Source organism: Aquarana catesbeiana, linkage group LG05 (assembly GCF_042186555.1).
Source record: "Aquarana catesbeiana isolate 2022-GZ linkage group LG05, ASM4218655v1, whole genome shotgun sequence".
Classification (NCBI taxonomy): domain Eukaryota; kingdom Metazoa; phylum Chordata; class Amphibia; order Anura; family Ranidae; genus Aquarana; species Aquarana catesbeiana.
Window position 1 is genome coordinate 298,453,460 of NC_133328.1, and position 12,973 is coordinate 298,466,432.

The window sequence follows — 12,973 nt, forward strand, 5'->3', positions numbered from 1 at the left end:
TTGCGTTGCCGCTGCATTTTTTCCAGGCAAACATTTGCTGGGCATGAGCACAAAAAATAGTTGCAGGCTCTTCTCTCTGCCGCAGGATATCCTGGAAGCAAAGGTACCTTACCAGGAAATGCTGCACCACCAGGTTCAGCACATGTGCCAGGAAACATATGTGCATGCACTCCCTGCTGAAGAGAAACCAGCAGACTGGTGCCAATGTCACACATGACCTTGCCTGGCATAAGCTGGCGGGGGGGGGTCAGACACCTCTCAGCCTGTCCCTCAAGGGAACAGCTGGAATCTCCTGTCCCATGTGGCTCCTGTCCCCAAAGGATACCAGCTGCAAAAAAGCATGGTGCACTATATGGTTTGGTACCACCAGTTCTAGCAGTGTGACCCATCCTGCATTGTTTCCAAGCACCAAAATATATGCCCAGTAGCCTATGAAGGAGATGTAACATCCCTGCTCTCGTTTGTTGTGTCTATGGTAATGTAGACTCAGCTGCTACCAATGTGGTCTAGGGACACAAAGATATTACCTTTGAAAAGATGTTGGAGAGCAGGGATAGCCAAAATAATGGCAGCTGGGTACCTGTCACTGTGATTCAGCACAGGCCATAAACTAACAGAAGGAGGTCTACTCAATCAGCTAGGACAGAGAATTTATAACTAACTGCCATTAAAATGGGCATAGGGCATTTTTTAATTCCACTCCATCAGACACCTGCCTGGTCAGTGATGCTGCTGGTGTTGGAAGGTGGGGTTAGGGGACCTAGGCTGTGGCCCGAGCCTACACTTGCCTCTAATTAGTGTGACCCAATGTTGGCCCTTTTCCCCGCATGATGCTGCAGTAAGAAAAGTCTCTCAACCCCTTCATCAGACTTTCCTCCCTATTAATTCAGGCTGTAGGTAATGCAGCCAATGCAGATGATAAATGTTGTGGAGGGGGGTGTAAAGTAAGGAATGAGAATTAAATAGAGTGAGGGCAGGGTTGGGCCAAGGGGTAGGTAGAAGATGCAGACACCTTTAATAGGAGGGGATTGCAAAAAAGGTAGAACTTGCAACCTATCCTGTTGAACTAGTTCACAGCTTATTGGGGGGGAGGCATTTTCACCTGGGTGCTCAAGGAACTTGTACTGACACTGAGTGCAGGCCATTTGCTAAAACATGGGGTCATTGAGGTGCTGTTCCTACCGAGCTGTTTGATGCTGTTTTGTTTTTGGCGTAAACCTTGGACGAGAGCTCCAACAGTTTAGTGCAAAACTAGGATGAGCTCCCCAACATTCTGGTGCAAATCTTGGACAAAAGCCTGAAATGTTTATATGGAAATTAATGCAAAGTCCCATTTTTTGCTGTTTAAAGTCACTAGCCTCTGGCTGGAGAAAAACTGAACGTTCTTTTGCCTTTTAAAAATGGGGTACAAATCAGGTAGAGATGAACTTTAATTCAATTGATGAAAAATAAATATTAAATATACATTTAATTAAAAAGTACTGATTTCACACTTTATTTCACACAATAGTTACCTTTGGATTATATATAAAATCATCTATTATAAGAATTTTATAGGTTAAGTTTAGTAGATTTTTATATGGTGTAAATCAGTTTATATGATTTCAATCATTTTTCTTCCATTTGCATCACATCTGTGTTTTAAGTTTCATGTCTTTCAGACTTACCAGTTAGTGTATGCAGGGTGTCAAGACAATGTTTCACTGCTATTATATCCAGAAATGAGACCGTGCCATCTTCAAATCTGAAAGACAACATACAAATAATTCACATTTTAAGCAACATGGTCATGAGGTGGCTCGATATAAATAATTAAGTATTCATAATATAAATGGATATATATAGTCTACTTTATGTTTGGGAAAAGCATTGTTTTTACCCTGCTATATTCTGTAAATCATAAGGTGCGTGACTGTAAGTATTGGAAAAATGCTTTAAAACTTTCTTTTGACTATTTAAGGTACCAACATCTATTAATGTAGTACAATGGTCATTCTCTACGTTCTTTCTCTGCTACGCCCAGCCTCCCACTTTTGCCACTGTTTTTCCATTACAGCTCTGAAAGGTTGCAAAAGATCTGAAAGCACAGGGACTGCAGAGACAAAAGATGGTGTTACTGATTTTTTCCGTCCTACTATAGTTGAGAAAATGTTTATCAAATCTATAAAAAAAACCATCTAAAATCATTATTAGTGCACAAACACTGTACCCTGTTGCCCCATACACAAATGTGCAGAAACCGTGGTAAGCTCCATGTGAATGGCCAACTTCATGGTTTTGTGCTGGAAAGCCACCCCCAGCACTATGACCAAGCTGTCACGACAGCTTCATCATTATTTACATTGGATGTCAGTTAAATGGGCTCCAAATCTTGTGACCACTATGGCAGCCAATCATACTGGTCACATGATTGGGAAGGACAGGTAATGCTGAACCCCTTAAAGAGCCAGTGGGAGCAGGCGGTAAGGGATTAAGCTAAAAAAAAAAAAAAAAAAAACTTTGATGGCTTCACACCTATGCATTGTGATAATTCAAAATCTACAGTGAGGTGAGTTGCTGTGCCATTCATTTTGAATGGCACCCCATAAGGTAGGCAATGTGCTTACTCTGTAGTGCGCCACAATGTATAGTAGTTCTTTGGAGTAAAAAAATACATATATAGAGTGATTGCTGATGATGTTTAAATACTCCCATTACGCATGAGATCTCCACTCCCATGATAAAATTCTGGGGGCGGAGTGAAATGTGTTGGAGACGTGGCTTGGTTGGAGTCCAGGATGAGGTTTTCACTCTTGGCACCATCACAGCACTGCATGGATGTGCGGCATCAGGAATTTTCTCCTTCTTCCTTGAGCTACAATGAAGAGTTGGGATGGGCTCTGTCCCTTGCCAACACTCCCTGCAGTGGAGGCGGAGAAGTCTATACATACCCCATATCTGCAAGCTTGAGCAGCACACAAAGCAACTATCAGGGATCACATTTTTAAGTACAGTCAGGTCCATAAATATTGGGACATCGATACAATTCTAATCTTTTTGGCTCTATACACCACCGCAATGAATTTGAAATGAAATGAACAAGATGTGCTTTAACTGCAGACTTTCAGCTTTAATTTTAGGGTATTTACATCCAAATCAGGTGAATGGTGTAGGAATTACAACAGTTTGTACATGTGCCTCCCAATTTTAAGGGACCAAAAGTAATGGGACAGATAAACAATCATCCATCAAACTTTCACTTTTTAATACTTGGTTGCAAATCCTTTGCAGTCAATTACAGCCTGAAGTCTGGAACGCATAGACATCATCAGATGCTGGGTTTCATCCCTGGTGATGCTCTGCCAGGCCTCTACTGCAACTGTCTTCAGTTCCTGTTTGTTCTTGGGGCATTTTCCCTTTAGCTGTGTCTTAAGCAAGTGAAACGCATGCTCAATCGGATTCAGGTCAGGTGATTGACTTGGCCATTGCATAACATTCCACTTCTTTCCCTTAAAAAACGCTTTGGTTGCTTTTGCAGTATGCTTCGGGTCATTGTCCATCTGCACTGTGAAGCGCAGTCCAATGAGTTCTGAAGCATTTTGCTGAATATGAGCAGATAATATTGCCCGAAACACTTCAGAATTCATCCTGCTGCTTTTGTCAGCAGTCACATCATCAATAAATACAAGAGAACCAGTTCCATTGGCAGCCATACATGCCCACTGTATTCACTCTGAATACTCAGTGAGTATTCAGTCTTCTCTTGATTGTTGACTTTGACACACATACACCTAACTCCTGGAGAGTGTTCTTGATCTGGCCAGCTGTTGTGAAGGGTGTTTTCTGCACCAGGGAAAGAATTGTTTGGTCATCCACCACAGTTGTTTTATGTGGTCTTGCGGGTCTTTTGGTGTTGCTGAGCTCACCGGTGCATTCTTTCTTTTTAAAGATGTTCCAACAGTTGATTTGGCCACACCTAATGTTTTTGCTATCTCTCTGATGGGTTTGTTTTGTTTTTTCGGCCTAATGATGGCTTGCTTCACCAATAGTGACAACTCTTTGGATCTTATATTGAGAGTTGACAGCAACAGATTCCAAATGCAAATAGCACACTTGAAATGAACTCTAGACCTTTTATCTGCTCCTTGTAAATGGGATAATGAGCAAATAACACACACCTGGCCATGGAACAGCTGAGCAGCCAATTGTCCCATTACTTTTGGTCCCTTAAAAAGTGGGAGGCACATATACAAACTGTTGTAATTCCTACACCGTTCACCTGATTTGGATGTAAATACCCTCAAATTAAAGCTGAAAGTCTTCAGATAAAGCACATCTTGTTAGTTTCATTTCAAATCCATTGTGGTGGTGTATAGAGCCAAAAAGATTAGAATTGTGTTGATGTCCCAATATTTATGGACCTGACTGTATGTTAGGGGTTCAGCTATCCTATAACTTTAAGGGCTACTTTAAGTCAATCAAAATATGAATGCAGAGTTAAAAAATATACAGTGTCTTAAAACAGTATTCATACCCCTTGAAATTTTCCACAATTTGTCAAGTTACAACCAAAAAATTTTCTTTTATTGGGATTTTATGTGATAGACCAACACAAAGTGGCATAATTGTGAAGTGGAAGGAAAGTGATAAATGGTTTTCAAAATATTTTACAAAGTGTGGCGTCCATTTGTGTCAGGAACCAGTGTGACCAGAAATGTGTGAACTGCCACAGAAATTACCAAGCACAGGTAAGTGTAAAATAATATAATTTATTAAAAGATAAGTTAATAACACAAAGGAAACGCAACTCCAATATAGCAAACAGTGTAACACAACCAGCAATGGGATAAACAGATCGTAATCATAACAGAGCCAGGGTCATACATGGGAGATCAAGCAGAGGGAGCTGTGAATAAGACAGAACAGGGAGAGGGTACCAGGAGACTGAGTAAGCAGGTAGGAAGGGATCAGGCTGCAGGGTCGGGATCAGGGTCCAGGATCAGGAAACAAGATGCAGGATTCAGGAACAGGTCAGGGGCACATGGAGAAAATACTAAGGCAGTGAGGAATAGCATGCACAAGGTTTAAATACACTTCCTGCAATCAGCATCAGGTGATAACAAATTGCAGGAGATGATGTCAGATTGTGACTGCTGAGAGACACCGGCTGGTGGACACTGGAACTGCAGCCTATAGATCTGGGAGCCACAGTGCCACCAGCAGGTGTATGCTTTTCTGACAATTTGTATTCAGCCCCCCTGAGTCAATACTTTGTAGAACCTTTGTAGTCAATACGTTTCCTCCAATTACAGCTGCAAGTCTTTTTGGGCATGTCTCTACCAGCTTTGCACATCTAGAGAGTTAAATTTTTGCCCATTCTTCTTTGCAAAATAGCTCAAGCTCTGTCAGATTGGATGGAGAGCGTCTGTGAACAGCAATTTTCAAGTCTTGCCATAGATTCTCAGTTGGATTTAGGTCTTGACATACATGGGGCCATTCTAACACATGAATATGTTTTGACCTAAACCATTCCATTCTAGCTCTGGCTGTATGTTTAGGGTTGTTGTCCTGCTGGAAGGTGAACCTCCACCCCAGTCTCAAGTCTTTTGCAGACTCTAACAGGTTTTCTTCTAATACCGCGTACACACGAGCGGAATTTCCGACAGATAGAGTCCGATGGGAGCTTGTCATCGTATATTCCAACCGTGCGTATGCCCCATCGGACTTTTTCTGTCAAAAATTCTGACGGACTTAGATAGAGAACATGTTATATATTTTTCAGACGGAACAAATTACTATCAGAAAAAACGCTCGTCTGTATGCTGTTCCGACGCACCAAAAACGACACATGCTCTGAAGCAAGTACGAGACGGAAGCTATTGGCTACTGGCTATTGAACTCCCGTTTTCTAGACAGTCGGAATTTGGTGTGACCGTGTGTATGCAAGACAGCTTGAGCGGAATTCAGTCGGAATTTCGTTGTAAAAACCTTCAGAGTTTATTGCGACAGCAAAACCGGTGAGTACAGGGCATAAGATTGCCCTGTATTTGGCTCCATCCATCTTCCCATCAACTCTGACCAGCTTCCCTGTCCCAGCTGAAGAAAAGCATCCCCACAACATGATGCTGCCACAACCATTTTTTAGCATGTGGTGTGGTCAGGGCGATGTGCAGTGTTAGTTTTTTTGCCACGCATAGCGTTTTGCTTTTAGGCCAAAAAGTTACATTTTCGTTTCATCTGACCAGGGCACCTTCATCCACATGTTTGCTGTATCTCCCACATGGCTTCTCGCAAACTGCAAAGGGGATTTGTTATGGCTTTTTTCAACAATGGCTTTCTTCTTGCCACTTGCCAGATTTGTGGAGTGCGCGACCAGTAGTTGTCCTGTGGACAGATTCTCCCACCTGAGCTGTGGATCTCTGCAGCTCCTCCAGAATTTACGAATTAGGTGGCCTCTGAGGGAAATTGGTTTCACTAGATTTTAGTTAGGGGCATCAGAGTAAAGGGGTTTGAATACAAATGCACGCCACACTTTTAAGATATTTATTTGTAAAAAATTTGGAAAAACATTTATCATTTTTCTTCCACTTCACAATTATGTGCCACTTTTTGTTGGTCTATCACATAAAATCCCAATAAAATACATTTATGTTTTTGGTTGTAACATGACAAAATGTGGAAAATTTCAAGGGATATGAATACTTTTTTCAGGGCACTGTATACTGTGCATGCTGTTGTATCTTGTAAAACAATTCTTTTTACCCTTATTTGTGATCTCCTAATTCATTGAAAAACATACTGTATAACTAGGATTGTAACATCAGTATTGAATGCTGTGCTTTTGCAGCTGCCTTTGTAAGCTGTTCCTTATTGTACTATGAAAACACATGACTGTTGTATAACAGATGTGTTTAACTCCCATGAACTACTACCCCCCTTCTAACCGTATTCAGTAACCGAGACCACACCGTACTCTTGGGGTAACAAAGGCCGTAGCAGCCTACTTTATTTAACAAATATAATGACTCAAATATCAAAAATATAAAAACGTTTAAATGGAAAAAACATATCTGTTATAAAAAACCTTTGAAATCTAACGTTGGTCTGAGCAGGCACTCAATAAACCTCTGTGTTAATACACCTTCTTGCACTGCAGTCCCTCTCAAATGTATTATCACTGCCTCAAGCCGACAAGCTGGCTCAAAGACTACCCCTGACCGCAGTGCCCATTATCCCTTCCCGGCTGACCTCCGTCAACCGGGAACCACCATCAGGACCCCTCCAACGATAGTCCCGATCTCATCCTTCTGATATCTTCTTCCTGCCCAGACCAACGTCCGCCACCACTACGACATCCATTGCCAGTACCTGTGAAGAAAAACCAGAAAACACTTCCCGAACAACCAAAAAGAAAACTGCTAACCATAGGGAGGGTGGGTGGGAACTTTCCACCACGCTTTGGTGACTCATCCCAGGCGGGGCCCCCCTTATCAAAGCTCCTCCAGCCCCTCCCCCTCGGCTCTATACTCACCACCCATTAGAAAATTTGTTAAATCCCTGTTAACCCCGTCATGCCCGCCCTACGCTTATTCTCCTGCTGATATTGCTCCGGGCTTCCTTGACTGTTGTATAACAGATGTGTTTAACTCCCATGAACTACTACCCCCCTTCTAACCGTATTCAGTAACCGAGACCACACCGTACTCTTGGGGTAACAAAGGCCGTAGCAGCCTACTTTATTTAACAAATATAATGACTCAAATATCAAAAATATAAAAACGTTTAAATGGAAAAAACATATCTGTTATAAAAAACCTTTGAAATCTAACGTTGGTCTGAGCAGGCACTCAATAAACCTCTGTGTTAATACACCTTCTTGCACTGCAGTCCCTCTCAAATGTATTATCACTGCCTCAAGCCGACAAGCTGGCTCAAAGACTACCCCTGACCGCAGTGCCCATTATCCCTTCCCGGCTGACCTCCGTCAACCGGGAACCACCATCAGGACCCCTCCAACGATAGTCCCGATCTCATCCTTCTGATATCTTCTTCCTGCCCAGACCAACGTCCGCCACAGCAAACAAGGGTAATCCCCTTACCCTTGGAAGCCCCTCCACACCCGAAGTGCTCGTTGTATACCGTCTTGAAGGCCCAAAGCCCACATGTCTATGCCTACCTCGTTTAAATGAACCCCATCCTTTTTTAAGTATCTCCAGGTCTCAAATTCCAACTCTAGATGACGTATTGCTAAACCTCCCTTCCGTACCATAAATTTGGTCACCTCCCTATTAATCTTCCTCCTGGCTCTATTAATACCTTCCACCGATCTGGCCATTCGCCATGTCGTGCGCGCCACTATATCTGACCATACCACGATCATATCAGGAAATTGCTCCATCAAGCGGTCAATATCTGATTTGATATCTCGTGTAATGTCCAACATGGACCTAATCCCCAAATCATTGCCGCCCACATGTAGTACTAACACATCAGGCGGTCTGTCCCTGGCTGCATAACGCTGCACCTCAGGAACCACCCGGCCCCATAGCATTCCCGGGACTCCAAACCATTTAATGTAGGCTTCCTTTCTATCAAAACCCAACTGCCTACCATCGTACCTCACGTCCCCTCTCCGTGCCCCCCAACAGACATAGGAATGGCCCATGATCCATACCATCCCGGTCACCGAACCTGAAATCAAAAGAGGAAAAACAACATACACTATAACATGACCATCATTTTCAAACATCATACCCGGGCAGACTGAAGAGTCCTGCCCACTTAATTACCTCACAAACCTACTATCAGGTGGGGCCTAACGTAAGACCTGAACCTGTTGGACTCCCACCGCCCAATCCGTTTCACTGCCTCCATATCCATCCCTTGCCTCGCTGCTTCCGTTGCCGCTCCTATCCTGAATGAGTGGGATGAAAAAGCTTTTCCCTCTAAACCCAACCGCTCCAGGCATTTTCTAAATATAGCCCCAAACTGAAAACGTGACAATGGCGTTCCATCCTCGTGTATCAAAAAAGCGCCTAGCCCCGCCGGGCGAACCTGCATAAAAACCCTTACCGCATCCAGTGGGCATAAAGGCGAACCCGGAATTGGAAACACCTGTACCAGCTTCCCCCTGCCCTCCTGATCTGTTTTTGATTTTCTTAACCACAAGGACAGCCTTCCCCTAGTACACTCAACTTCCTGGCTTCCAATTCCCCCATGTACTTTTTTTGAAGGACTTACCAGTTCCCCAATTCTGAATGCCCCAAAAAATGCTAACAAAAACGCTACTGTAAACAATTTTATCTCGAATTCCGATGCACACACCTCCCTCAATTTAGCTATTATACCCTCGAGAATTTCGAATGTCACGGGCTTCCTGGTATCCTTCCGAACCACCGATCTCCTGTAACCTTTAACGGCCTGTCGCACCCAGAAATCTTTGGTAAAATCAGGCCGCCCCTGTAATTTGAACAGGAAGGCTAGACCTGACAGTTGTGCATTCACCACCGATGCCGACACCCCCTCTTCCATTTTCCTGGCTACGTAATATAAAACGAGCAAACGTCCTGCTCGCCCCTTCGGCTCTTCGCCCACTTCTTGCACAAACGCCAACCACTCCTTCCAAACCCTCTTGTACGCTGACCACGTAGACCCACTTACCGACCGCTTTATCCATCCCGTGATGATTCCAATGCAATCTCCCACAACCATTCTGGACAAGGTACTCCTTGTTGCTCCGCCTCCGGCGCCAACTGTCGGAACCTGTCCCACTGGAAGCGAGATAATGCATCAGCTATCACATTTTCCACTCCTGGCAGGTGTACAGCGTGAATGAAAACATTCAGTTGTAAGCATCTCAGCACCAAATGTTGAAGTAATCTAATAACCGGCGGAGAAGACGCCGTGTTTTTATTGATTACCTGCACCACCCCCAAATTGTCCCCATGGAAGCGCACCTTCAGATCCCTGAACGATGCTCCCCACAACTCCACTGCAAGCACTACCGGAAATAATTCCAACAGCACCAAGTTCTTTGTGAAACCCGCAGCTATCCAGGACTGTGGCCAGGGGCCCGCACTCCATTGTCCCTGGAAGAAGGCTCCAAAACCTGAAGACCCTGCTGCGTCTGTAAAAAGCTCCAGGTCGAAATTACTGACCGGTCCTGCCATCCACAACGCTCGGCCATTGAATGACTCCAAAAAGGTATGCCATACCCTCAGGTCATCCCTATGTGCCTTGACCAAGCGAACAAAATGTCTCTGGGACTTAATACCGCTCGTGCTTGCTGCCAGACGCCGACTGAACACCCTCCCCATAGGTAAAATGCGGCAAGCAAAATTAAGCTTGCCTAACACCGATTGCAATAAGCGCAGTTGCACTTTTCGCAATCCAATCAGCCTCGCGATCTCTGTTTTTAGGTCCGCCAACTTTGCCTCCGGTAATCTGCATTCCATGGCCTCCGAATCCAGAACGATGCCTAGAAACGTGATGACCGTACAAGGTCCCTCAGTTTTTTCAGGCGCCAATGGAATGCCGAACCTGTCTGCTATGTGTTCCAGCGTCGCCAAGAGCATCGCGCATATCCTAGAATCGGCCGGTCCTATGCAGAGGAAGTCGTCCAGGTAATGAATTAACGAATTCACACCCGAAACCTCTCTTACTACCCACTCTACAAAAGAGCTGAATTGCTCAAATATCGCACATGATATAGAGCAACCCATCGGTAGGCATTGGTCGACGTAGAACTCATCGTCCCAATGGCATCCCAGCAGCCTAAAACTTTCAGGGTGAACTGGTAGCAGCCTAAAAGCCGATTCTATATCCACCTTGGCCATCAGTGCCCCTTTTCCGTACCGGCGCACCCACCCTACGGCTGCATCAAACGACGTATATGTCACTGAGCATGCTTCTTGATCTATGGCGTCATTCACCGACCCCCCCCTTGGGAAGGACAGGTGATGGATGAGCCTAAATTTGTTGGGTTCCTTCTTAGGCACTACCCCCAGTGGTGACACCACCAGGTCTGCCAAAGGTGCCGACGCGAATGGCCCCGCCATCCTGCCCATTGCAACCTCCTTACGCAGTTTTTCACTAACTACGTCCGGGTGTTGCAAAGCGGACCGGAGGTTGGGTGGAAAGGGAGGAACTACCGTCAGTGCACAGGGTATTCGGAAGCCCACTGAGAAACCTTCTTCCAATAATTTTGCCGCAGTCCTGTCCGGATACCTACCGAGAAACGGCCGCATCCTTGCCACTCTCACCGGAGTCCTCCCTCTTGTGTCCAGCTTCCCCTGCCCGACCTTTTGCTTGCTTGAAGCATCTGGCTGCCGAATGGGCTCCGTTGCACCCCGAACACTCGTGCTTGAATCTACATGAGCTTCCGAACTTGCATATCCCTGAGTTATATTGCCAGCACACCCCTTTTTTGTTTCCGGCCGACTGTCCTTGTGCTGAAGTTCCGCCGGCCCCCCCCTGAAAAAACTGGTTTGGTGCCCGCGCAGACGTCATTAATCGCATCCAGAGGCTGATGTCTTTGTGGTCCCAACGCAGCTCTTTTCGGACTGCCCTCCGTTGCCGAAACTGCTCATCATACCTCAGCCACGCAGTCCCACCATAAACCCTGTATGCTTCCCCAATAGAATCCTGATAACAAAACAGCGCCGAACAATGTTCGGGCTGTTTTTCACCTATAACACTTGCCATTATGGCGAACGCCTGCAGCCAATTGCTGAATGTACGCGGGATTAAACGGTATCTCCTTTTTTCCTCGTCCTCTTTTTTGGAATCGTCAGGTTTTACTCTATCTAGATTGAATTTTTCCAGAGGGAGTAAGGAAAAAATTTCCACATACTCACCTTTCCACAGCTTCTCTCGGACTTCCTGTTTCAGATGTGCTCCTAACGGCCCTTCATAACACACATATATTTCACATTTTGCAGCATCCGCAATTCTAACTATATCCTGCCTCGCGACCGTTTCACTGGCCACGGCCGTCTTGCCTGTCCCCTGCGCAACGACCGTCCCTTCCCCTTCCTTGGCTGGCACCGTGCCGGCCGCTGCAACCGCCGGCATCTCTGTGCTTACCCCTGCCCCTGCATTTTCCCCCACTCCTGCTATCGACGGGACCCAAGCTGCCGCTGGCCCCGCTGCTGTTTTACCTGCTTGTTCAAACTTCCGAACTAGATCTTTTATTCCCTCCAAGAAGCCCAACAAACCTACTGTACCCCCGGAGGTCTCCCCTGTCCCCCCCCTTTCTGTCCCCGACCCTGACCCTCTGCTAGGCCCACTGCACTCTGGTAAACATGTTACAATAGTTGCTGACTTACCGGGCTGCATAGGTGACTCCCCATCAGCCGATCGTCTGCCGTCCACCTCTGCTGTCCTCCCTGAACGCAGGGCCTCTTCTTCTTCTGACTCCGATCGATCGTCCGCAAGGTCCAGCACCAAATCTTCCTCCTCCGCGGATGATAGCCCACAGGGCCCGCTGGCTGTTGCTGCCTCAGGCATCCTCTCCCTCCCCCGAGCAGCGCGTCCGTGTGGCGACTTTGAGACAGCCTTACCAGGACCGGTGTGCTGTACCTCAGTCCTGGCGGCTTCTGTTTTCCCCTTTTTCTGCCCCCCCAGATTTGGGTCAGGGCGCTGTGTGTCTCCTGCCGCTGGAGGCCCGGAGCTCCGATCTGTGGTCCCGCTCTGCAGCTGTCCCCGCTCTGTATCAGTTAGCCTGGGGGAGGGGCCAGCGCGCCCGCGCTCCCCGCGTCTGCCAGGCCTCAGTGCGGCCCTGTCTATTTCTGGCCTGGTGCTGCCTCTTCTGGGTTCCCGGGTATCTGTTCTGGGTGGGCTGCAGCTGGGGAACCTGGCCGTACGTTTGGGAGGTGGGCCCGCTGTAGATACTCCCCTGCTCCCCCCCGCCTGCCGCCGTACCTCCGCCCGCCGCTCCGGCGAGTACCGCTCTGGAGGTCTGGTCCTGCGGGCTCTGGTGCCGCTCTTGGCCGCC

General features: G+C 46.4%; 1 protein-coding gene across 1 annotated transcript in view; it reads right to left on the reverse strand.

Annotated features, from left to right (window-relative positions):
• Positions 1-12,973, reverse strand: part of MOCOS (molybdenum cofactor sulfurase) — a 1,002,829-nt gene that overhangs the window by 636,589 nt on the left and 353,267 nt on the right. Inside the window, exon 5 of the mRNA XM_073630796.1 lies at positions 1,668-1,744. Within this exon, the coding sequence (XP_073486897.1) occupies positions 1,668-1,744 (77 nt within the window). The remainder of the gene's footprint in view (positions 1-1,667; positions 1,745-12,973) is intronic.